At 37.9% G+C, this 27,506-nt stretch overlaps 1 protein-coding gene across 4 annotated transcripts in view; it reads left to right on the top strand.

Moving 5' to 3' along the window:
• The window catches only part of ANKS1B (ankyrin repeat and sterile alpha motif domain containing 1B), a 1,427,494-nt gene that overhangs the window by 537,905 nt on the left and 862,083 nt on the right, over window positions 1-27,506 (top strand). For all 4 annotated transcript variants that reach the window (XM_056798687.1, XM_056798685.1, XM_056798684.1 and 1 more), the window contains one exon: window positions 4,219-4,399. In XM_056798687.1, the coding sequence (XP_056654665.1) occupies window positions 4,219-4,399 (181 nt within the window). The remainder of the gene's footprint in view (window positions 1-4,218; window positions 4,400-27,506) is intronic.

Genomic DNA, 27,506 nt, shown 5'->3' with positions numbered 1-27,506 from the left:
ATTATGAATTATAATTATCCCTATTTTACAAATAGGGAAACTAAGGTTTAGGGCAGTCCAGGACTAGCTCATTGTTACTTTGTCAAACAATCAACAACAGTAAGTTATTATACGCATACTCTCTGACAGGTGCTATAATAGGGACTGAGGATACCAAATAAAGAATCTCACATTCTCTTATAGAAAAACAAAATGTTCACAGAGGAATGAATTCAAGTTTGTGGGTAGAGAGTTGGCCACTATGATTTCATTCCCATATAGAGAAAACAGTAAGTAAATTAACCCCTTCAAAAATCAGCAACTGCTCAATAGTACAGTTTTAGTGAGTTTATTGGACCACTGAAAGGTTAAGTTAATTATTCAATATTCCACAGGTGGTATGCATCAGAGCTGGGATTTGAACCCAGATCTGCATTCTATGCCATTCTTCTCTGGCAATGGAGATCTAAAGACCTGGTTTTCTAAAGCATTTAGTGCTACATATATCTTGGGGATAAATAAAATTGACTTATATGAAATTCATGAGGGGAAAATGATAGCATTTAAAGTTTGGCTCAGTTCCGATGCACAAAGGGAAATGGAAAGCTGAGAGTGTGTATGAAGCCTGTGTATGTCTCAGGGTCCATATCACTACTAGTGCTAGTTAACAACATTGCACAAATTCGTAAAAGGAACATTGAATGGCGCAAAGACTAGTTGCAGTTCAACCACTGAGATGGCAAGTGATCACCAAGAATGACCTTTCCTTTAGCTCAGTTTCTTCCAATGCAATAAAAAATTGCTTCTCCTTCAGAAAGGCATTATGGTGTTGAAGGGATTCTCTGTATCAGTACTAGTCTTGAGTTCTTCATGAAGAATCAGTAGAAAAATGTCGTCTTTTCTCTTTTCATTTATCTATGTTTATATTCAAAGATATATTGAAGGTATGGAAAAGCAACATGATGCTGTGGCATCTTGGAATCAGGAAGACCTTTGGTTGAATTCCACATCAGATATTTAGTAGCAGTATGACTGTGGTCAAGTCATTTAACACTCTTTACTTCAGTTTCCTCATCTGATGATTACAACACCTATATTACAGAATTTTTCTGAAGATCAACATTTTATGTGTAAGGGCTTTGTAAATCCTAAAGTGAAATAAATATGAGTGTTTAATATACTCTTATTGTTATTATTTTTAATGTGTAGATGAGCTACATCAATAGAAGAAATTTGCAAGCAGAAATTCCCTACTCTAATGAAGCACAGAACTGTATCCCCTTCAAAATGGTGGACTGTATATTAAGGTCAAATACCATTTGGAGAATAAGACTGAAAATTTAATTACATTTATACTAAGGTCTAGGAACATAGGATCTTGAGCAGAATCTAAAAAATCATTTTACAGAGAAGGGAATTGAGTAATATGAAATAACATATCCAAGATCACATAGGTAGTCAGAAAGAGAGCCCGTCAGATTCCCTACCACACAATCCTCAGCTTTTTTTTTTTAAATCACATTAAAGCTCCAAGCTATCTCCCTCTCTACCCCAGATTAGAGAAGGCATTATTTGATAGATGGATGGATGGATGGGTGAATCAATGGATGGATGGGTAGACAGAGAGAGAGATGGATAGATGGATGGATGGATGGATGGATGAATGGATGGATAGATAGTGAAGATTAGCCTATTAGTGTATACACACACATATTTTATATATACGTACACATACATACACAAATGTGTGTATATATTACCTATACATATAATTTGCATATATGTAAAACCTTGCATACTTCAATTTATCAGTTCTTTCTCTGGAAGTGGACATGCACAGTTATTTTTTAAACAGTATTGCTATATATTAATTCTCTTGTTTCAGCTCCTTTTGCTCTCCAGAATTTCATGCAGGCCTTTCCACATCCTTTTGTTTTTAATTTCCCAGCTCATCATTTCTTATGGCACAGTAGTATTTCATCAGAATCATATACCTCAATTTATTTAGCCATGCCCCAATTTATGTGAATCCCTTTGATTTCCAGTTCTTTGCTACCACAAAAACAGCTGCTATAAATATTTTCAGACCAAAGGTTCTTTTCCTTTTTCGCTGGTCATCTTGAGAAATAGGGGAAATAGACCTACTAGAGGTATTGCTGGGTCAGAGGGTATATACAATTTTATAAATCTTCAGGCTTAATTTCTTTCTGCCTGCTCTCTAGCGAGGCATTTTTTTTTTCACACTGCATTGCTTCTCTCAGTAAGTGTCCTCTGAAAGAAGCACGGGTCTGCAGTTGAATTGGCAAACACAGAGGACAGCAATACACCAGAAAGTTCCACAGATGCACTCACTATAAATCAGAAGAAAAAAAGTCACTGAAGTTTCACTCCTTTTAATTCCTCTTTATGTGATTGTAATGAAATGTCTCATTCCCCTGCCTTGTATCCACATTTAGGCATGGAGGATGGACTTGAAACTAAGGAAATGCATCGGGTACATGGGGAGGGCTTGAAAATGAGAGCTAAATCGACTTATGCTGGAGGGATTTTAGCCTGATAGTGAAAAATTAATATTTCAGCAGTGTAAACATCAGGACAAAAAAAGTTTAGGCTAATCTTTAAGGAATGCATGGCGCTTTGAAGGCTTATTAGCATCCTCGAAGTCTAGAATTGGAAGGAAACTTAGAGGTCATTTAGTCCAGGCCTTTCCTGATACATAGATCTTTTCCACAATTAGTGATCATCCAGCCACAGTTTGAAAAGTATTGAAAGAAATGTCGACTGATGGAAGATGGCAAGAGCTCTGCAATTCAGAACAATTTAATTATGATTACATGGGAACAAATCCATTATTGGCAAATGGAATGGATTAGAGCTCAGAGGTTCTTTATGTCTTTAAGTCATATTCATCCATTGACTTTTCATGGCTTTTTGAAATTAATGGAAATCTGTAATAAATAAATAAATAAATATCCTCTGGCAAATTTCATTTGGGTTCCTTGTATCGTATACCCATTACCTGATTTTTGCTGGCAAAGTTCCAAAACACTGAATGAGCAGACAGACGATAACAATGTTTTATGTTCCAGTCTTGAGGGATGTGAGGATAATAAGATCAGAGATCCGAGGTTGAGAGGCACCTCAGGTACCAGCTAGTCCATTCCTCTCATTTTATAGAAGAAGAAGCTGAGAGCCTGAGAAGTCATATAATTTACCCAGGATCCAAGAGATAATAAGCATTAGAGGAAGGATCTGAACCCATGTCCTTTGACTTCAGAGTCAGTACCCTTTCTCCTGCATCAGAGCTATCTCCTGATAGCTCATTTATCAAGGAGTATTGCAACTCAGAGAAATGAGTTTTCTCAGTTCAAAAAAAAGCAACTCAGTTCAAATCCAGCCTCAATTACTAGCTATATGATCCCAAGCTGGTCACTTTACCCTGTTTTCCTATTTCTTCATCTATAAAATGAACCAGAGAAGGAAATGGCAAGCAACTCGAGGGCCTGAAGAGTTGGGTATGACTGAAAACAACTGAACAACAACTCTTGAAAATCTAATTGCTAATGTGCTATCCTTGTCTTCGCTGGGAAAGCAGAACTTTGAACTAGTTTAATATGTGCTTTTTCTCAAGACCATTTTAAAGAGGCAGCATGCTAGAGAGGATAGGGGGCCAGCCTTAGAGTCAGGAAAAGTTGGGTACAAGCCGGGTCTCTGTCATGTACTGGCTGTATTACCCTGTGCCCATGACTTACCTTCTCAGTGTTCCAAGCAACTCTCTCAGTCTGAGAATTATCAGCTATGTGAGCTGCTGATCCTCCTTGGTGGAATAGGTTTTTGGCTCATGGGGTTGTCCATTCCAAAGCAATCCCAGATCCAGATCAGAAAAGGAAGAAAAATATCATCTTTACATGTTTTAGTCATAAAAATTAACTAATCATTTTTTAAATGGATAGAGGGAGCAAGTTGGTGGCTCAGTGGATTGGGAGCTAGGTCTAAAGATAGGAGGTCCGGGGTTCAAATTTGACCTCAGACACTTCCTAGCTGTCTGGGCAAATCACTTAACCCCCACTGCCTAGCCCTTACTTCTCTTCTACCTTAGAACCTATATATAGTATTGATTCTAAGATGGAAGGTCAGGGTTTTTAGAAAATGGAGAGAAAAATGCAAGTGATGGGGGGATGGGTTCAGGGCAAAAACAAATATAACTTCCTAAACACTGTATACATTTGTTTGTTTTAGCCTAAACAAAGGACGTCAATTGTGTCTTCCCTGGATTTTCACCGTTTGAATCATAGCCATAATGATGTGGAAGTGAACTCATTCCCAGTGTGTAAAAGCTTTCCTGACAGCCCTCCAGTTACTCCACCGAACTGCTCCATGGGGTCCCTGGAAGGCAGCAGCGAAGGTGCTGACCACACAGGTAAAGCAATTTCTCTTGTGCTTCTCTTTCATTAGGTTTCTGAGGATAAAGCCTTCTAGAGAAATGAAAAAAAACATATTTTTTTTTTATTTTTATGTTATTTAGTTCATTGAAGATTATAGGAACATAGAGTCATTGATTGATAGAAATACTTGAGGACTTGAGGAGGATGATGAAGATAAAGTTTTGAAAAATCTAAATGAGTGGAACCAACACTAAGAATTTTGGCACGTGGGGCAGATGGTATTAAACATTTCATGATGCCACACTTTCAAGGGTGGGTGGACTGGAAAGATCAGATTGATGGCTTTGTCCAATGGGTCATAACTGCTTCCCTGGGAAGTTTGTTAGCTTTCCATTGCAATCAATCATGCTTTGAACTGGATGCTCAGCTCTGTTGTGTCTAGCTGCTCAAAGTCTATCAGAGCCTTCTACATTCTGTCATAAATTCCAAGTCACCCTACCTCAGTTATGGATCTGTAACAACATTGGTGAAGATTTTCAAGTTCATGGGCCCAGACTGCAATTTTAGGCTGCCTGTGAGCCCCCCACATTACCCCAAAGAGCAGAGAGAGGAAATGCTCATGTTGGGCAGCTGGACAGAGGGGTGAGGCACGTAAAAATGTCCTCTGGTGCTGGGAAGAGGAGGAACAGAGCAGCTCACTGAGATCCAGTTCTGCACATGTGCCAATACTTCACCAAGGCTGGTCAATAAGTTAATCACATCCAATCTGTCAAAGGGCTCAAGCAATTAAAATGTGATCAGAGCTCTCTTGTCATGCAGATAGGTAAAATGTCCTCTTGCAATAGTTGATTTTAAAATTGTATGATCCCATCCAAAGTTCTTCCCAGGGCAGCAGATTCTCACAGTATATCCTCTGATAATTGCAATTTGACATTAGACTCACCCCAAATGGAAAACACACAGAATGACTGTCAGTGTTCTTGTGTTGGAGGATGAGGGAGGTTATTTTAAGTGTTGTACCTATTTGAATCTGGATTTTAAAAAACACATTTGACAAAATTGGGATACTAATGCATTGCCAGTGGAGTTGTGAATTGTTCCAACCATTCTGGAAGGCAATTTGAAACTATGTGCAAAGGACTTTAAAAGACTCTCTGCCCTTTGACCCAGCCATAACACTGCTGAGTTTGTACCCCAAAGAGATAAAAAGGGAAAAGAAATGTACAAAAATATTTATAGCTGAGCTCTTTGTGTTGGCAAAAAAAAATGGAAAATGAGGGGATGCCCTTCAATTGGGGAATGGCTGAACAAATTGTGGTATATGTTGATGATGGAATACTATTGTGCTGAAAGGAATAATGAACTGGAGGAATTCTTGTGAACTGGAAAGACCTCCAGGAATTGATGCAGAGTGAAAGGAGTAGAACCAGGAGAACATTGAACACAGAGATGGATACACTATGGCACAATCAAATGTAATGGATTTCTCTACTAGCAGCAATGCAAAGATCCAGGACAATTCTGAGGGACTTATGAGAAAGATGCTATCCACACCCAGAGAAAGAATTGTAGGGGTGGAAACACAGAAGAAAAACAACTGCTTGATCACATGGGTTGCTGGGAATATGATTGGTGATGTAGACTCTGAATGATTACCCTAGTGCAAATATTGATAATATGGAAATAGGTCTTGATCAATGACACATGTAAAACCCAATGGAATTGCATGTGGGCTATGGGAGTGGGAAAGGAGGAAGGGAGGGAAAGAACATGAATCATGTAACCATGGGAAAATATTCTAAATTAATTAAATAAACTTAAAAAGCACATTAAAATACTTCTGGAAGGTTTGAAGTATATTTTATATACACTCTCCCATTTGAGCTCAAAACAGTGCTATGAAATTTGTACTGCCATCATTTTTAGTTCCCATTTTATAGTAAGTTAACTGAGGCACCATACCAGCTGTAAAATATATTAAATCATAGAATCATCAGATTATAGATTTCGGGAAGGGGTCTCAGACCATTTAGTCCAACTGCCTCATTTTATAGATGATGGAACTGAGGTCCAGAGAGGTAAAGTGATATTTAATAATTGTAACACATTTAGAGATATGTGGTTCAGTAGATAGAGTACTGGGCATGAAGGTAGGAAGAGTCAACTTCATAAGTTCAAATCTGGCTTTAGATACTTCCTAGCTGTGTAACCCTGGTCAAGTCGCCTAACCCTGTTTACCTCAGTTTTATCATCTGTAAAATGAACTGGAGAAGGAAATGAGAAACCACTGAAGTATATTTTCCCAAAAAAATCAAAATGGGGTCATGGAGAATCAGACTCAAGTAAAAAAGGACTTAACAAAGCATTTTGAATCCATTATGTTGTTGAAACCCCAAGGTCAAGTTCTATAACATCCCTCTGAGTAAACAGTGAAATCCTTCTTTTCTTCTTCATACAAGTAAGGAAACTAAGACTGGAGAGGTAAATTTTGGAAACTTGCCAAAGGTTAATTAATAAACTGGGAGAAGCTGGAGCTGGAAGGACATTTGAGGTTGTCTAAAATTCAATTCCATCATTTTTCCAATAAGAAAATTGAGGGAGAAATGGGTAGGGATTTTCTCAAGATCAGACAATTGTATAGCAGAAATCAGACTTAAGTCTTGGTTGTGCTGTGGCTAGAAAGCTGCATTTGGAAACCAGAAGAACTTACTTCAAATCCTGTATCATACACTTAGTAGTCACATTAACCTTAGGAAATTATTTAACTTCTCTCAGCCTCAATTTGTATATCTGTAAAAAGAAACAAAAACAAGGATAACAATAGCACTTTTTATACAGTTGTGTGGATAAAAAAATACATGAAGATTATTGTAAATATTAAAGCACTACACCATTATTTATTATTATTATTGTTAATTATGGTTACAAGAGACATTAATGTGACCTTGGGCAAGTCACTTAATTTCTCTCAGCTTTGAGGTCAACTAGTCATAGTAGCATAAGGTTTAGACTTGAACATGTTATAATTCAACCCCTTCCTCATACAGATGGGAGAAAAAAAGCTAACTTTAGGTGTCATAGTAACTGACCTTTTCTTACAGAAACTGTGCCTATTATTACAGGTAGTAATTTTATTCTCAGTGTACTTGATTACTTGGGGGGAAAAATATACATCTTGACAGAAATAGCCTTTAACAACACCGAACAAGGAACAACCCACCCTTAGCAACATAGTATGCATTTTACCACAGTTTGGAGCAGTGATCTAATGAGTTTCTTACAAAACCTGGCTATTTTCAAACTTATTGGAGTCTTCTTATCCACTGTTCCAGGGTGATTGAAAATGCTAGATAAGATTAGGAAGATCAGAGCAGTCCAGTCCTGGAAAAGTAGCTTACACTCTTGCAGTCTCAGTTTCCTCACTTGCAAAATGAGGATAATAATTCTGTGGGGTTGGGGTAGGGATCCAATGAGAAAATATGCACAGTGCTTTGTAAATCTTAAAGCAGTACATAAATATTTCCCCCTCCTCCTCCTCTTCCTTCGCATTATCATTATTTTCTTCTATAGGCACTTGATCATCACACCTTCTAGACCAAAGCTTACTCCTCATTCATTAGCTATCACAGTTAAGGAAGCAATAAAATATCATGATCTGATCAGGTCACTTACTCACTTGGACATACCAAAGACTGCTATGTCTGTCTGTATCCTTCTCTCACTCTCATGTCCTTCCTTACCCTGACTCTCTGTCTGTCTCTCTGTCTTGACTCTCTCCTTCTCCCTCTCCCCATCCCCTTCCCTCTCCCTCCCATACACACACTCCATCTCTTTCCCCCTCCCTGTGCTGTAGCATCATATGTAGAGCTCTTTGTTCTATGTCTTATCTCTAAAAGAATTGGGGGGGGGGTGATGATGGTGAGATGGTTGGGAGGCAGAGTAGTGTAGAGGAAAGAATATTGACTTTGAAGACATTGTATCTGTATTAATCCCTGCCCCCCCATCCCCTGCTATTTATTCCTTGTGTGACCTTGATCAAGTTGCATTACTTCCCTGAAAAAAAATGCCAAGGGTAAGCCCACCCTTCTACAAGTGAGCATTGCCATCCTCAGATTATCTTTTGCACCACCAAAAGTCAAAATGGCATCCAAAGAACTAGTCAACACACTAGATTTGTTGAGAGGCTTATTATTTCCCTAGTCCTATGTTAAACTCTGAGGATTTCAGATTTCTTGCTTGAGATAAGTTAATGCCAACTTTAAATTAAAGATGTAATTCTGAATTCTTTTGAAAACTTCTCTTCATTTTTTAGATTCGACTCTTTTAGAAGCCACCTCAGTTAAGAAACATCTTTGATCTTTCTTGGAAGTGACAGTACCTCACCCTCACTTCCCCCAAATGCCTGACACAGTCAGAAAAGAGGTTGACATGAGTTTGGATGATATTTGGGAAACAGAAGTCTTTAAAGCAATTGTCATATATCAGCTCCTATCTACTTCATCTACTGAAGTAGCCTGATCCTGCCAACTGGCATACCAAGGGACTGAAACTCTGAAATGCATTCAGCAGCCAATGTTGGAATCAACAAGCTTTTGTTTCCTAAACTTAACATGCCATCTTTAATGCCTGTGCATTCAGAGAAGTGTGTGCTTGTCTCTAATGGATTTTGTGATGCCTCTCTGAGTTCTGAAATATTTTCCTTGGAAAGACCTTGGTTGAGAAGCCTTTTCTTACGCCTCTCCTCTAACCCATCTAACATCCCTCTACCTAGCACATATAATTTTCTTCTTATGTTCTTAGGGCATTTGTTTATAGCCATTTCCCAATTTATGGGCATCCCTTCAGTTTCCAATTCTTTGCCACCACAAAAAGAGCACCTATAATTGTTTTAAACAATTTGGTCCTTTTTTTCTTTCTCATTTTTATCTCTCTAGGGTACAGATCTAGTAATGGTATGACTAAATAAAAAGGGTAGACTCACTTTTATAGCACTTTGGGCATAGTTCCAAATTGCTCTTTAGAACAATTGGATCAACTCTACCAATAATGAGTTGGCATCCCCATTTTTCCATGTCTCCTGCATCATTTGTCATTTTTCTTTTATTAACTAATCTTATACGTGTGAGATAGCAGTTCAGAGTTGTTTTTATTTACATTTTTTCTAATAATTAGTAATTTAGAGCATTTTTTCATGTGACTGTAGACAGTTGTAATATTTTTACCTGAAAACTGTCAGCTCATATCCTTTGACCTTTTTTATTAACTGGAAAAGAATTCATTTTTTATAAATTTGGCTCCATTCTCTATATATTTGAGAAATGAGACCTTTATCACAGAACCTTGCTGCCTATCAAATTCTTATTAGAAACTTTTGATATGAAGTCCTCACCTGCCTCCTGCCAACACCTTTTCTTTCTTACCTTAATTGCATTAGATTATTTTTGCAAAGACTTTTTAAATATTTTGTAACCAAAGTTATTATTTTTCTTTTATGACAATCTCTGTCCTTTCTTAAGAATTTACCTTCTGTTGTAAGCTAGCCAATAAAATGCATTAGAAGTCTTACCACATACCAGCTGGTGGACCAAGTATCGATGATAAAATGAACAGCTAAAGACAGTCCTTGCACTGAAGGTGGTTATGCTTTAAAAACATACAGAGGACTCTACAAACAAAGCAATAGGCAGAATAAATGGAAGATAGCCAGCAAAGGAAAGATACAGTAATTGAGATTGGAAACCACTTCCTAAAGAAGGTAGGATTTTAGCTGGGGCTTCCAGGAACCCAGGAGGTAGAGATGAAAAGGGAGAGTATTGCACGTTTGAGAAAGAATCAATGAAGATGCTAACAATTGGAGATGGAGTGTTTTGTTTGAGGAATATCAATGAGGCCATTGTCACTAGCTTGAAGAAGGGTAGGAAAGGAGGAGGTTAGAAAGCATAAGAAGGGAGTTGCTAGCTGGTTCAGTGGATTGAAAGCCAAACCTACAGACAAGAGGTCTTTGGTTTAAATCTAGTCTCAGACACTTTGTAGCTTTATCATCCTGTGCAAATTAATCCCACTGCTTAGCTCTTCTGCGTTGGAACCAATAACTGATTCTAAAATGGAAAGTAGCAGAAATGCATAAGAATCCTGGAAAGACAGAAGACAGGTTATAAATGGCTTTGAACTATTCATACATGAATTTATTGCCATCTCTTTCCCACTCATTCATAAAAGTGAGATGATCCATTGTTGCATGTTATAGAGATAAATTTCTTGTTCAGGTACAAGTGTCCTAGTTGACATTCAAGGTACCTTTATATAAGGAGATCTTATTGCTGTGGCTACATGTCTTTTCCAGTGGTACAGACACTGCTATATTTGTAAATATTTAATAACTGATTGGCAGTGGGAATTGTCTAGGACAAAATTTGAATTTTAATCTGCATTATTGACATTTTCTTCATTGTTTTCTTAAGTGTAGAAAATCAACAAAAACATAACTCAAGCCTCATCTTATAATGATTTCTGGAGTGGACGTGCTCACAAATTAGCTCAAAATTTAGCAACTGGCTTTCCAGTATCACTTAAAGATGACTCCAGTATACCTTTGGGTATGGGTGGACTCATTAAAATCTTAGACACACATAGTACACAGGTACAGGAAACTCATGCCTAAGAGCTGGAAAGCTCAGTTAAGACTTCCTCTGAATGTATCAGCTCAGGATGAGGTTGGGAAAGTCATGGAAATGATGATAATGATGGTTGAATTTCTGTGCTTCTTTGAGGCTTTATCAAAGCATTTGGTCACTGATAATTTCTTTGAATTATAAGATCCTAAGCCTCTAGCTGGAAGGAGCCTCAGAAGCAACCCAGTTCAACTCCATAATTTTTAGCTGAGAAATCTGAAGTGCATAATTAATTTTTGAGGTCAATTGGTCAGTTGATGGGCATTTATTAGGCCAATAGCTCTTAGCCACTGAATTTTAGCGAGGAATGGAGTGACATTGTTGAGCTTTAGGAAGATCATCTTGGCAGCTGAGTGGAGAATGACATGTTTGGAGTGATGAGAGGCTTGAGGTGGGGAGATCCCTCAAATATTCCATATATGAAGTACTAAAGGCATGTCAAATGGTAGTATGGGAATTATGTGAATGTAGAGAAAATTGTTGAGCTATTCCTTTTTATGTCATTATGGTGTGATGAAAAGTTAGAAAACTGGAGTTGGAATTTCTGTTCTTTTACCTCCTATTTGAGGTCCTTTCCAATTTTAAATCTTTGTGTGATTATCTGATTTGACTGTACCTCTAAGTTATGGGGACAGCAAAGGCCAGGAATCTAGTTAATCCGGAGATGTCAGCTTCTATAGTACAGATCTAGTAATGGGATTCAGAAAGTCACTTAGTATGTTCTGGGAGGATAAAGTGGGCACTGAGCTTATAAACATCATCAATGAAAATTTAGAAGAAATCTTAGAGATCATCAAGTCCAATTCTGTCATTTTACAAATGAAGTATTAAGGGTCACATAGCTATTGAGTATCAGAGGCAATATTTGAACTAGGAATTCATATCTCCATATCCAAGCATTCTGCCTCTTGTTATACCTAACTGCTATTTTGGCAGATGAACAGGCTGTGGTATGTGGGAAGTAATTGAAGGTAGGAAGAAAAGGAGACCCATCCCATGGGTCCACAAAGTCCAAGATGTCAGGTGGCAATAGACAGACCATAGGGTCAGGAAAACAACCAGAGTTCATAGTCACCAAAAGTTAGGTTAAGGACAAGGGCATTCTTTGTTTCCTTCCTGGATTTTATTCATTCCAAAGAAGAGGTAGATGAGGATTTAAGGGTGTGTGTTTTGTAGAGAGAGCTCTGCAAGTATCTACAAAACCTAATTAGAACAGGGGCAAAAGGCTGAGGCTGCTAGGGGAATTTTTTTGCTGTAAATCTATTCTTTTTCACTTTATCTTTTATTAGACTAATTTTCTCTTGGCTTTCCCTACTGTGAATATGTGTGAAAAATATAACAACACTGTTAGCTGAATTTTTCTTTGTAATTCAAGTCCAATACTTGTACTATCTCTTCTTTAATTATCTTGTCTCGTTCAGTTTGCTTGATAGTTCCTCCCTCCTCCCTGGGCCCCAATTCTCTCTACCAGACTGTTTATATCTCCTGAAAAATCTTTCTGCTTATCGGTTATATTTGTTTGATATATGTGTGATCATTAGAGCATAAAAAAGAAAGAAAGAAAATAACCTTAGGAGAAAAACTGACAGCAATTAAAAAAGTAAATGAAAAGAGAAAAGTCTTTAAGTATTTCTAGATGGTATTAGTTACTAGTTTTCCTCCACATAACCTATTTTACTTTTCCACAAGCTATATAATGATGGATGTTGGCATAGATCATGTAGTTATCAAGTTCACAGAACACATGAAATTGGTAGAAGTCATAGAAGATATATTGGGTAACAAAATCCTGATTTTAAGAGATATCAACAAACTATAGTAATGGGCCAAATCTAAAAATGAACCTTAGGGCTAAAAATTAAAAGAGTCTACCCAGGAAAAACCAAACAAATGAAATCTTTATGTTGTCTAGATTAGGTTATGCTCATAGAAAGCAGTAAAATAGATCTCAGAAAGCTCTTGCAAAAGGATGTGGGGCTGATTGAGAATTAAACTGCAAGAGAAGTAATCTTCATGGCCTTTGGGGAATAGCAAAACTATTTTATGAATAAATAACAACAATAATGAGCATTTATGTAATGTTTTAAGGTTTCTGAAGTGCTTTACAAATATCATCTTATCTTCATGACATCTTTGGGATATCAGTGCTATTATTATTTTCTAGGTGAAGAAATTGAGGCAGGTACAGGTTAAATGACTTGCCCATGGTGACATAGTTATTAAATATCTCATTTTGATTTTGAACTCAGTTGTTCCTGCTTCTAGGTCCAGCACTGTGTCTGTCTCAATGACCTTAACCTCTTGGGAGGAAAAAAGGATGACATGAATGCCAATATTCTTCTGCTAATGCATAACTCTAAGATATACAACACTATATTCAAATCACAGGATGCTGATAAGTTCCAATAATCCAACACTTGAGTTTCTCAACATTTTAAATTGAAAATCATCTTAAAGATGATAAAGGGATGCATAGTGGGATCATGGACTGCTACAACATATTACTGATAAGCCCTTAAGCAGGAGAAGCCATATGAAAGATGTCATTGGGCACTTGAGGTTACCAATGGAATTGTGATCTCCTACATGTGGAAGGTCTCTCCAGGGTTATAGATAGGGACCCGGGGCTGATCACCTTGAGTGACCTTCATCAAAGTTTTCTCATAAATTTTCTTCCAAAGGTACATTGAATATGCTGGAGACTTTCTTTATTTTCTGTTGTTTATCTGAGTAGCATACAGAGAAGAAAAAATATGGTCAGTTATATAGGAGAATCAAAAAATAAGTAATGGATATTCCCCACCTCTCAGGGAAGCTAATTGGTGTAGTGGATAGAGTGCCAAGCTTAGGGCCAGGAAGACTTAATCTCCAAGAATTCAAGTCCAATCCCCAATATTCTCTAGCTGCATGACACTTGGAGAGTCATTTATCCCTGTTTGCCTTACTTTCCTCATCTGTAAAATGAGCTGAAGAAGAAAATGGCAAACAATTCCAGTATCTTTCCTAAGAAAAGCCCAAATTGTGTCACAAAGAGTCAGATAGAACTGAAACAATTCAACAACAACAAATGTGTTCAGGTAAAGAAAACGGGAGGAATGCCTCCATCCTACAGGGTCAACGTTGGGGTTAATTTAGGGAAGGATATGGGCAAGAGTGTCATGAGATTAGTAGGCTTGCATGGCTTGGGCTCTGCATCATTGCAAGCAATGCCTAAATCAATAAGTTCCTTATAGATTTTTTGACATAATGCAATAAAGGTGAAGTCAAAATGGTGGTATCAGGTCAAAATGAATGGAGTGGTAAACTTGGTCACTGGAAGACCTGACATTTATTAGCTGCATTACTATCAGAATGTTCATGTAACCTCTTTGACCTAATGACTTGGATATCACAGGAGGTCTTCTGACAGAGCCTAGATGACTAATAATCATGAATGTTAGAGAGGAATTCTTAATCAAGGATTAGAGGAGATGCATTTGGCGGTTCAATCCAACTCCAAGATTCTATCAATCTATGATGAATTCTTGAGATAAAACCTGTGTAATGAATGATCCAGCTACTATTTGAGATTTGGAATGTGCCCATTGTCTATGTTCTTTTTAACTCTTATATGCAATCACGAGATGACTTATGTGTGATGATGATAGAATCAGAGTTCCTTCTGGAAAGGACACACATATTCTCAGAAGGAATCATTGTTAACAAAGCATGTCTCCCAGCTTAAAAAAATGATTAAACTGTGACAAGCCATCATCTCAGATGAGCTCTTTATATCACGTTACATAATTTCTGAGTGTTTTTCCAAATTTCTTCTTGAATCTAAGTACTAAGTAAATGCTAGCAGTTTTTATTTCAAGATTGTAGGAGCTTTTAGGCAACTTATCATCCCTCAAATTCATTTTCCACATGATTGATAAATTGGATCCCATTGATTAATGCCTGGACTGTATTGCTGGTATTAGTTGAGATCCTTTGTGTGTTGAATAATCTATAAATGTCAAAATCTATAAACAAAAAATCTGGAACATGTTTTCTAATTCACAAAATATATCATAGTGTTGTAATTTATGTATAAAATGTAAGAGCCAATCACTTAAACAAACAAACAAACAAACAACCCTTCCCTTCTGTCTTAGAATCAACACTGAATATTGGTTCTAAGGCAGAAGAGTGGTAAGGTCTAGGCAATTGGGGCTAAGTGAATTGCCCAGGGTCTCGCAGTTAGGAAGTATCTGAGGCCAGATTTGACCCAGGATCTCTTATCTCCAAGCTTGGATCTCTATCCACTGAACCACCCAGCTGCCCCATCCAGGCATTTGTAATACCTAATCTATTCTCTTCGTGTTACAGTCTCATGGAAAAGTATTACTTATAAAAGCTTAGAGGTACCTTTGAGGTAATACAGACAAATCTTATTTTGGAGATCATATTGAATCATAGATTTAAAGCTTGAAGGGGCCATAAAGGCTATCGAGCTAAATCATAGAGTTAAGAGCTTAGAAGTTGGAAGGAAACTTGGAGGTCAAGTAGTCCATATCTCTCTCTTTTCAGTCAAGCAATATACCACCCTTAGAAGAATATATAATCTCAGGTCACACAGCTGATTAAGTGGCAAGGTCAGAATTAGAACACAGGTTTCTTAAATCCTAAACCACTGAACCAATCCCAATACCATCAATGAAAGAATATTGCATGGATGTCTCAATCCAGAAGCCTTATTTATAGAAACAGAAGGAGTTATGATGGCTATTCCTGATCAGGTCATCTTCATAAGAAATTAGAAAGGAGTCATTCTTTTTTTATTTTTTATTTTCATAACAAATTTCCACATAAATTGCCCAAAGTCATATGATCCATCTTATCTCCTTCCCATCATCCCTTCCTCCTCCCAGAGCTGACAAGCAATTCAATCTGGGTTATACATGTATTATCATGCAAAACATAAGAAAAGAGTTATTCTGAAAAAGTTTAGCTTTAATAAACAGGACATATTATGAAAGGAAACAGAAATGGTTTGACATCGCTTCTGGCTATAAAAACAACTCTGATTGATGACAAGTCCGAATACTGCACCATTCAGTTGATGTTCTATAATGTCCAACTCTTTGTGACCTTATTTGGTGTTTTCTTGGCAAAGATTCTAGAGTGATTTGCCATTTCCTTCTCCGGCTCATTTTGTAGATGAAGAAACCAAGGCAAACAAGGTGAAGTGACCATCCCAGGATCACTCAGCTATTTGGTGTCTGAGGTGCAAATTTGAACTCAGGAAAATGAGTCTTACTCATGGCCAGTCATGGCACTCTATCCAGTGAACCACCAAGCAACCCCCAAAGCCCCAAGTGCTTTCTAATGGACTAATCACAGAGGAGTGAGTTAAATTTCAGAAAGCTGATCTCATTACCCGTCTACACTTGTTTCCACATCTTTGCTAGAGAGCCTTGGAGCTCACTCTCAGTTCTACTGAGGTCACTAAGACCAGATGGCTTAAAAATGGCAGAGCTAGGATTCAAGCCCAGATCCTGGGATTGCAAGGTCTACCAATCTGAAGGCTCAGATCAGTAAAATCAAAGTCTAACATTTCACCTTTTTTCCAAGATTTTTGTAGTTTTTAGCCCCTGGTGGGAGGAGGAAGTGGGGAGCAGAGAGTGTGAGATTTAAACATTCCTTTCTAGGAGATTTGCTTCACACCATCAACACCACCAGGTGAGAGAGAGTGCCAGATGCTAATTATGACAGCTTAGCCACAGGGCCTCCTCAGGCTTGGGTGATTAGAGACAAACATCCCCAGCCAGGCCTCTGGGTTCTGCCTGTCTCTAAAAACATATAAAATGATTTGTAAACACTAATTGGCCCTCGACTTGATTGCTCCATCCCTGAGAAGTGCCACATTGAACAAAGTTATAAAGGAAGGAGTGCCAGGGACCAAATGATTTCTGTGCTTGCCAAATCTGGTCTCTGACAAAATCTCCTACCACCATCCAGAGTTCATTTGTTTAAATGCTTAATTTAATGTGTATAATATATATGATCTATATTACATGTGTGATATGCATAAATAATTTAAATACTTTAAATGTTTAAAAACAAATCCTGGATATTTGTTTAACTACAGTGAGGAGTTGTTATGGGGAAGGAATGGGACCAAAAATTAGGCCCACCTTATCTCAACAGGACTGGAAAATTCTGGGGTATAGTGGAAGAAGTCTAGACTTGAAATCAGGATAGGAGGAGGAAGGGAGAGAGGAAATGAACATTTATTGAGTTCCTACTTTGTGCCAGACACTGCGCTGATTGCTGGATAGATATTCTTTCAGAGAATGAGCATTTAAAAAGCATCTACTATGTTCCTGGTACCATGTTAAGTGTTTTCAACTATTGTCTCAAGGGAAGTTCGGTTTAACTCTCATTTCTGATGTAGTACCTTGGGTGATCTGAGTAAGCTACTTTACCAATATGGGCCTATTTCCTCTTCGGTTGAAATGATGGTGTTGGACTAGAGATAGTCTCAGAGGTTTTTTCCAACTCTAAATCTCTGAAATGATGAAAATTCACAGTCCAGCATTCTTTCCAAAACAGAGATATTCAAAATAAATGATGCAGAAATTTTGCTCTCCTACATTTGTAAATATTTGTGCAAAATTAATGTATAACTGAGAATATATTCATCTATTACTATTTCCGACTCTGAATAATGGTGGTACAATGGATGGAGCACCAGGCCTAGAGTTGAGAAGACTTATCTTCATGAGTTCAGTTCTGGGCTCAGACACTTACTAGCTGGATGACCTTGGGCAAATTACTTAATCCTCTGTCTCAGTTTTCTCATCTGTAAAATGAGCTGAAGAAGGAAATGGCAGACCATTCCAGTATCTTTGCCAAGAAAATCCTAAATGGGGTCATGAAGAGTCAGATGTGCCTGCACAATAACTTTAACAACCCTGGATAATAAGGTACCCCACTCCCACGCCAAGCTGTCAGACTCAGTTCCAGCTATCTTTGAATTTTAAGGTTAATGTTTTAAAAAGAACAATAATAAATGTGGCACTAGAGAGTACCTCTTTAGTAAGCACTCACTGTGTGCCAGGAATTTTAGGCTCTATGGAAGCAACAGAGAGGAGGCACAGTCTTTACTCTCGAGGAAATCAGGCTCTAGATAGGGATAGAGGTACTGTTTCCTTAACACTTAAAGATCTTCAAGGCACTTTACCCATGTGGCCTCATGTAACTCTCTCAGCCACCCTCCGAGGAAGATGCCATTATTGTCTCCATTTTACAGAAGAAGAGACTGAGGCAGACAGAGACTAAATGGACTTGAAAGGACTTGCCAAGGTTTACTAGGCCACTTGTCTGAAGCGAAATTTCACTCCGGTCTTCAGACACCATGGCTGATACTTTCCCTGCCATGTTACCAGATGCTTAGATCCTGGAGAGAAGATTAGGAGGAACTTCAAAGGTCATCTAGTATAAAATCTTCATTTTATAGATGAGGAAACTGATCCTGAGAAGGGTGCATGCATTGCCTGGGATTACTGGTATTAAGTGGCAGACTTAGAATATCAGTATAACACTCTGCCTTTTGGTTGTTGTTCAGTCATATGTGACTCTTCATGACCCCACTGGGAGTTTTCTTGGCAGAGATCCCTGGAGTGGTTCACCATTTCCTTCTCCAGCTCCTATTACAGATGAGGAAACTGAGGCAAACAGCATTAAGTGGTTAAGTGACTTGCACTGGCACTATTCACCTTCTGACTTATCTGCCTTTCTTTGAGAAACATAAACTTAAATGATAATAAAAAATTTTTAAATAGTAGAGGAGGTGTTATGAGGCACAGTGGGATAAATAAAAACTTATAGATCAGTTGGAATTGGCTACTCTCTAAGCCTCCTTTGCAAGTTCTGTTTGGCCAGAAGGCTTGCTTTTATGTTTGAGATAAGAGACTACCTCTTGGTTACTCCTGGAAAAAATGCTACTGAAAGACCAGGGGTTCTAGAATGGTAAACCTCCTGATTGTTCTCAATTGTCCCAGGCTAGGGACAGTTTCTGTGTATTTCCTCTTGGCCCCCTCTGTATCTCCCAGACCTTACTGGTTATCTAACTTTAATTTGCTTTTCTCCTTCTCCTCCTCCTCCTCCTTGATTTGAAATGGTGATAATGAAGAAGATTGAGTGTGTGGGCCTCTGATTCATTTCCCTGAGAGGCACATGACTCACTCTTTTGAAAGCTGTTTTGCTATGGAGTATGGGAGTACTTTACCCCCCATCCCCTTTTTTTCCCTCTGAATTTTTACTGCCCTGCATTGTGAACAATAAGATAAGTTTCTCCCAGGGGTCATTCCCTGCTCTTCATTTCTGCCATGAGTCAGATGTTTTGCATCTCAAAGCTCCATGCTACCAAAGATTTAAGGGGAGGGGGAGGACATAAATACTTTAGAAAATGTCTACCACCAACACAGTCCCGCCTAATGCCTTCTTGGATTGATGGCTGCAAAAGGAGGGCTAGGCATTTTGCAGAGCTTTTGTGAGCAGGTTCATGGTGATGTTAAATGAAGTCAGCTAAATCAGCTGCTGATTTTATTTTGTTCTGTCTTGTTTTGTTGATGAGTGTTGGAAAGTGGAAAGAGCCCTGAACTTTCCCAGTGAATCCTTGGAATTGGGAGAACAACCCTGATCCTGCCATTTGCTGCCTATGTGACTGGCATTAGACAAGTTTTTTAACCTATCTGGGACTTAGACTCTTCTGTAAAATAAGAAAGTTATTTTGGATGAGCGTTTGGGATACAGAGACTCAGAATCTATTGATGGACTTCAATGAGTCAGTGAAATAAGGTTTAAAACAATTACATTTTCATTTTCACTAATTTTTATAATTGAAATTTAGCCTTTCCTTCAGTTATGAATGATGGCAATAATGCATTATTCTGGAAAAGAGTCCTTAGAATTCAGTAGACTGTCCAAGGTGTCCAAGGCTCCTGCTGGTCAGGATGGCCTTCAAAGTCTCTTCCAACTTGAGACCTCTTAACCTATGTTTTGGTCAGTGACTGATGTATTTGCTGAGTAAAAAGTGAAAAGTGCAAAGAGGCAGATTGAGTCTTGAAGTTAAGAAATGTTTGCAAATAATTAGTACTATTCCCCAGTAGATTGTGATGAATTGAGAGGTGCTGGGTTTCCCTTCCTTGGAGATCTTCATACAGAGGCTACAGGACCAGTGGCTAGCTCTCTTGAGATTTCCTTGAGTGTATGAATAGAACTAGTTGGCCATTGAAGTCGCCTCCAACTGTTAAATTTTGTTATTCTGGTTCTTATTAGATTAACCAATAGATGTTTGAATAATCTAGTCCCAATGATTTCCTCAGTGTATGGGAGCTCATGGTGGGAAAATGGCCTTTTCTAACACAAATTGTCAAGTATTAGATAACTTCTGGCCTTAGTTGTTGAGAGACACTGGGAGATCCTATGACTTGCTCTGAGTTATACAATCAGAACATATGAGAATTGGGACGTAAATTCAAGTTACTCTGAATCTAAGGCCATCTTTCCAATCTCTACAGTAGGCTGTCTCTGTTTTATTTACTATGCTAAAGAATTCTTGGCATTCAGCCACATTAATAATAATAGTGATGAAATAATTAATGAAAGACCAGAGAATCTGGAGGAGGACTAGTGAATAAGCAAAAAGAAGGTTCTTCATTTTCATGCATGAATTTGGAAGATATTGCAAGATTTTACATTTCTTCAATATTTCAAGATCATTGACTTCATTAGAGAGAATGCTCCCTCCACCTGGAGATATATATATATCAATTCCTCTATGACATGGAGGATGGTTTTTAAGAGTTGCTGTGGCCTATTACATCATCTCTATACAGCCAGCATATGCCAGCATATGAATGAACCTCTCAAATGAACTAAGCTTTCCCTGGGATTACAAACACTTAGTAAAGTCCATCATGAACCCAGTTTTTGAAATTCTCTTTGTTTGGTAAGATCCATCAGAACTTAGATTTTACTGACATACTTGAGGGCAAGAAGGAAAGAGAAATAAGGAAGCATTTATCTGTCATTGTTGATATATTTGATCATTATTTTCACTGTCTAATTTTGTGCCAGGCATTGCTCTAAATGCTAGGAATACAATACAAATACAAGCAAGTATGGTTCCTGTCCTCAAGGAGCTTACGTCCTAAGAGAGATAATTAATATAACATAGGCTCTCCCAGAGTTCAGGGTATCTCCCTGATCTGGCAAATTATTGACAAAGGACTTTAGAAGAGATACATGAGGACATTGAGTATTTACGTCACAGAATTAGACTTATTCTTTTCTCTGGACTTCAGTGGCCATCCAGTCCTATCTGCACTGGAACTGCAATCTACTTTCCATCTTCCCTGGTGAGTTGCCACCCAGCTTTTGTGAAAATTCCCAGCAACTACATCCTTTAAAGAGCTCATTCTACTTGTATGTCACTATTTGTTAGAAAGTTTTCCTAATACTGTTCCTAAATCAATCACTTTGCAATTCCTGTCCTTTATTCTTCCCTCTGCAATCTGGCACCAACTAGAATAACTCCAATCTCTTTTATTTAGGTGACTGCCCTTTTGAATGTGAGAATCTTTCAATCACTAAACATTTATTAAGTACCTACAAGGTAATTTGATGAGTGCTAGGGATACAAGGACAAAAAAGTGGGGAAAAAAATCAACTTTCCTCTTTAGTCTTCTCTTTTCTATGTCAAGGACCTCCAGTTCCTTCAACAAGTCCAAAGAGTGTGAACTGGAGGCCTTTCACAATCAGGTTGCTATGGGTGCTATCCACTTTTAGCAAAGATTTCTGGTCAAGATGATAGTGGAATTCAACTGATTCTCCAACTAGATAAAACTGCATAAGTCACTCTGGTAATTGCTGATGATACAGGGACAAAAGGAAAGAATCCCTGCCCTCCAGGAGATTCCAATCTACTAAAGATCTATCGAAAATCACTCAACTATTGATTTATATGAATTCAAAACTTATCTTCAAGGAGATTCTAGTTTCTTGGATGGTAAAAAATGAAATTTTTTTTTTCTTCACTGCCTACTTCATGACTCTCTTCCCTCCCTTCTTTAAAGCTGTTGGTTTGTGAAAGAACTCCCTTCTTTGTTTGTGCTCCAGGAGATAATTCTGTTCCCTAAATATATCTCAAACACATCCTACTAGGGGACAAGGTGAAGCTGCAAATTACAAGCATTTTAATTACAAAAATTCTAATTGTACACTGTTAGCTTAAATGTGCTACTAGCTGAAGATTGAGGAAAAGACCAATTGAAAATTAGAGGCACTCACTGTTTATAAATGAATTAATAATAATAGTTCAGACTTAGGTAACACTTTTTATCCATCTTCTCACAACACTCGGAGCTATAGTAAGGACAAGAATTATCATTCTTGGTTTACATATTAGAAAACCAGAGTCAAAGGAAGCAAAATGACAAGTCTCTTCTCCTCTCTGGATCTCAGTTTCTCAGTAGGTTGAATCAGATGACTTCCAATGTTTTTGCCACTTCTGTGCTCCTATGACCCTATGACTCATCCAAGATCCACCAGTTTATGGAACCAGGGATCTCCAGACTACAGGCTCTTATTTAAATTTTATGTATATTGCTTAAATATTTAAGACAAATTTGAAAAAAAGGTGCATTTGAATGCAGTTTACAGTGAATTGTTAAGTTTTATTGCTATCTACTTGCTCCAAATATAATGCTGCAGTGCAATAGGAGGCTTATTTTACCACAGCAGGAAGAAGGGACAGGGATTCCCACCATGGTAGAATGGAAGTGATCCACAAGGAAATGTAACATCCAGTGAAGTCCAATAAGCATTTAAAGAGTAGCCACTAAGTATGAGACAAGGTGCTAAGTATTAGGGGATGCCAATCAAGTAAGGAAGCAATCAGGCATTTATTAATCACCCGCAGTGTGCCAGTACTGTATAGGTGTTGTTCAGTTGTTTTTGCAATTATATCCAACTTTTTATAACCCTATTTAAGGTTTTCTTGGCAAAGATTGTGGAGTTCTTTGCTATTTGCTTCTCCAACACATTTTGCGGATGAGGAAACTGAGGCCAACAAGGTTAATGACTTGTGGATCACACAGTAGGTATTTGAGGTCATATTTGAAGGGAGTAAGATGAGTTTTCCTGTCTTCCTTCCTGGTGTTATATCTGCTGTAACATCTAGCTGCCCACCATGTAGGTACTAAAATATAAAAACAAAAAGGAAACAGTCCTTATACTCAAGGAACTGCCTTCTCCTGCTGCTACAGCTATGGCTGCATGTGCATGGACAGAAAGAAAAGTGCAAGGCTTCCTTCCCTCAAGAAGCTTACATTCTGCTCCTGAGGATGTAAAACCTACCCATTAACTACAAGGCAAATTCAAAAGACAGAGATCCTGAAGAAGCATGGAAATCAAGGAAGCCTTTGTGGAGAAGCTGGTGGCTGAGCAGAGCCTTAAAGGAAGTCAGTGCTTATAAGAAATAAAGATGAGAAAAGAGGGCAGTCCAACCAGGAAGAACAATGTATACAAAAGCATAGAGGTAGGAGATTCTGTCAAGTTCCCAAAATTGTTAGGATAACATTTTGCTAGTGTGTAGAGAATATGAAAAAGGTTCATGCAAAATGAGGCTAAAAGTTAGGTTGAGACCAAATTTTGAAAGAGTTTTAAATGCTTGATATTTTTTGTATTTTATTCTAAAGATAATAGGGATCCTCTGAAGATAATTGACCAAGGGAGTGACAACCTTGGGAATAATCATTTGGCAGCTGTGTGAAGAATAGTTGGGGTGGGGAAGAGGCAGAGATACAAGAACTTTGAAGGATAAGAACGTATTTTATCTTATTAGAATAATGGAGTAATTTGCCAAAGCTTTTTTAGGGCAGAGAAGGAATCATCTGGTGATGTGGAATGGTCCTGGACTTACCTGGCTATTTTTCATTAAGGGAGAGGGGGTGGGAAACAGGTGTTTATTAAGCCTTTAATATGTGCCAGGCACTATGCTTATTATCTCATTTTCCCACAAAACAACTTTGGAGGTAGAGGCTATTTTTACCCTCATTATACAGATGAGGAAACTAAGGCAACGATCAGTTAATTGAATTTACTAGGTCACAGACCTAGTTAGTGTCTGAGGCTGGATTTGATCTTAGATCTTCTTGACTCTGAACCTAGTGTTCTATCCACTGTGCTACCTAGCTTTAATAAAGTTTCAAATTCAGAGGTTAGTAATATCATAGGATTAGAGCTGGAAGAGTCCTCACAGACCAACTGGTCCAAATACCTGATTTTACAGAGTAGGAAAAAGAGTGCCTGTAATGTAAAGATGGATTCATGGATTTCCACAAGTTATTATGTTGCCAATAGTTCATAAAAAGAGTTAGCATTTTTACAATATATTCTTACAACAACCCTGAGGAGCAGATGCTAGTGTTCTTCTTCCCATTTTACAGGTAAGGAAAGTGATGCAGAGAATGGCTATGTGACCTGAATGGAGTCACATAGGCAGTAAGTGTGTGAAGTGAGATTTAAACTGAGATCCCCCTAATTCCTCTTCAAGCCCATCCTATATTCTTGGCTGGCCAGGAGAGTTCTTCCAGATCTCACACTTGACTGTCACAGCCTTCAGTACCTAGACCTATGCAGTGCCCTAGTGTGACATGAGGGTACAGCCTTACTGGTGGGTTACCTCACTGTCTTTCTCATTATTAAAACTGTCGCCACATTCCAGTAACTAAGATTGTTCATATTTTTAAAGAAAGAAAAGACAGACCCATTTGGTTTCTCTGTCACTGTCAACTGTGGGCAAATGAGAATTCTATCAGAGAGCTAATTGTATTCCTTGTAAGAAGTTAACATGTCAAAAGAAATTCAAGTTCTCTGCATTTTTTTCCTACCATTTTGCATGGATGTGTTCCTTGGCAACCTTGAATTCCTGAAACTTGATGTGAAATACACATTTATACCCACTGATTAAACCAAAGAGAGTCAACCAAGAAAGCTAGAGTGAGAAATAAATCTTGGCAAGAGCCATTGGGTTTATGTAAGTTGATTTTTCTGTAACTATTCCAGGTACAGAATGGTATTCCCTTTTTGATATTTATTAATCTTCCTTCAACCACCAGCACTTGTTGGATGTTAGCAAAGGCATGATCTCTCTGGGTCTATGTATCCTTATCTGTAAAATAAAGGCTTTGGACCAGGATCTACAAGGATTAAAGATTTCAAAATGGTAGAGAATTTAGCAAGCCAGCAAGTCCAGTCTCTTCATTTTGGAACCCAAGGACCCAGAAAAGAAAGGAGACTGGCCCAAAGTCACATGGATTGAAAGGAGCAGTCAGGATTCAAACTGACCACTAGAGTGCTTCCCTAGCATGGCAATTTTGAAATTCACCTTGACTCATTGATTATAGATAGCATCATTAGCTTCATGGTCAGAGGAACACTTTGTAGAGTTCGTTCCCAATCTCAACCATGAGATTCATCTTTGCCTTCTTGTTATACATAGGATGGGGCCTTGCTGATCACCAGTTCACATCTGGCTCCTAGTGTTCTCTCCTTTATGCCTGTCTCCCGAATCCCTGGGTTTGACCCAGTTGATTTTCCCTTAGAGTAATTGTTGCCTTTTCCTGTGGGGCTCCATGTACTACCAAGGCTCCAAAAGGATCGAGGCAGAATTCCAATTTCTGAACTTCTCTGAGTGTCAGTTTCCTCATCTGGAAAATGAGGTGATTAGACTAAATTATCCTTTTCTTAGGAAAATAAAAGTATCTCCATTTATACAGTCCTTGAAAGTTTACAAAGCTCTTTGCTCCTAGCAACCATGTGAACCTAGGAAGTCCAAGTCTTAATCATCCCCATTTTACAGAAAAACAAAAACAGTAACAGAGGTTGCAGTGGATTCTCTTCATACTTGCTGAGAAGACCAAAATATCCTCAAAATTCCTTCTATATCTTAATATGTGATTCCAACTTGATGTATATATGGGCAGTCTCTGGTTTTTCCTTTTCCCTTAGTAGTAACTACTGAGCAGGGCAGTGGGAAACAATGGCTTAAGCCCCAACTATAGGCACAAGAAGACCTGGTATTTGACTGTCTTTGACACATGGTGGCTTTTTGACCACTGGCAACTCACTTGCTCTGTCACTGGCAATTCTCTAAGAGTACAAGTGGCAGAATATTTTTCTAAACTATTTTGGTAGACAGAGATTTCTGATTGAGAACTCCCTTCTGATGAAATCGTGTCTAGACCACACGCACACACAAAGACGCACAATGAAACAAATGGTGTTTTTTTTTTAAAGCGAGCTTAGGGAAAGTCACCAAGTTAGAGAGGTTTTGAAACAATCCTGAATTTCCATGTGAATACAAGCTTTACTGGCTTGGGCTTTAATATTTAATTTAATTTTAATTATTGTTTATTTTATTAATAAATATAATTTATTATTAAAATAATTAAAATTTAATTTAGTTATCACATTTTAATTACATTTGGTGCTAAATTTAATATTTAAGATTTAGTAGCTTAAAATTCCAAGTAGATAGAGCAGTGGGCTCAGGATCAAGAAGGCTTACCTTCTCGAGTTCAAGTCTGGCCTCAGACACTTCCTAGCTGAGTGACTGTAGGCTAATCACTTAACCCTGTTTACTTCGTTATCTGTAAAATGAGCTAGAGAAAGAAATGGCAAATTACTCCAGTATCTTTGCTGAGATAACTCCAAAATGGGATCAAAGAGATTTGGACACAACTGAAATGATTAAATAACAAAAGCTTAAAATTGCAATAAGACTTTATACATTAAAAAAATTTTTTTTAATCAACTACAACATGTAGAATACCTTCTCCACCTAGGTAGAATCAGGGAAGTTGAGTTATCAGTTCTCCCAATGGCAAACCTCTGGTTTCCTTACACACTTTCAAATTCAAAAGGCATCAGGATTATTTATTTATACAGTAGATGATACAAAAAGGATTTGGAACACAAAATCCAAGAAAGTCTAGAGATGGCTCAGTCCCCCTTTGGTGGATTAGTGTTATATTATCTACCCTGAGAGCAAAAACCATATTATAAGCCCTTATAAAATCAAGAGATTTTATATCATCATTATACTTTTCAGTAGCAATAAAAATTGATAACAATATCTTTTTTTAAAAGATAGCATTTGTACACTACTTTAAAAGTAAAGTTTTTAAAAAATCATCTGAAATGTTTTCCCAGTTGATTTTTATAATAATGCTATCCTGCAAGTAGCTTACAGTTTAATGGGGAGAAATGAGACATACAGGAATTTAGTGAGCACAGAGGGGGAGTTTGCTTTCAGAATTCATAGCAGTATCAAGGTGTATATAGCCAAAGCGTAGTTGACTGGCACAGCCTTTCCAAAAGCAGTAGTAAGATTGATGCCATTCTTCTTCCCTGAGCAAGAGAAAGGGAGCAGCTCAGC

Source organism: Monodelphis domestica, chromosome 5, assembly GCF_027887165.1.
Source record: "Monodelphis domestica isolate mMonDom1 chromosome 5, mMonDom1.pri, whole genome shotgun sequence".
NCBI lineage: Eukaryota > Metazoa > Chordata > Mammalia > Didelphimorphia > Didelphidae > Monodelphis > Monodelphis domestica.
Note: the sequence above shows the minus strand (reverse complement) of the source record. Positions and strands in the feature narration are given on the sequence as shown.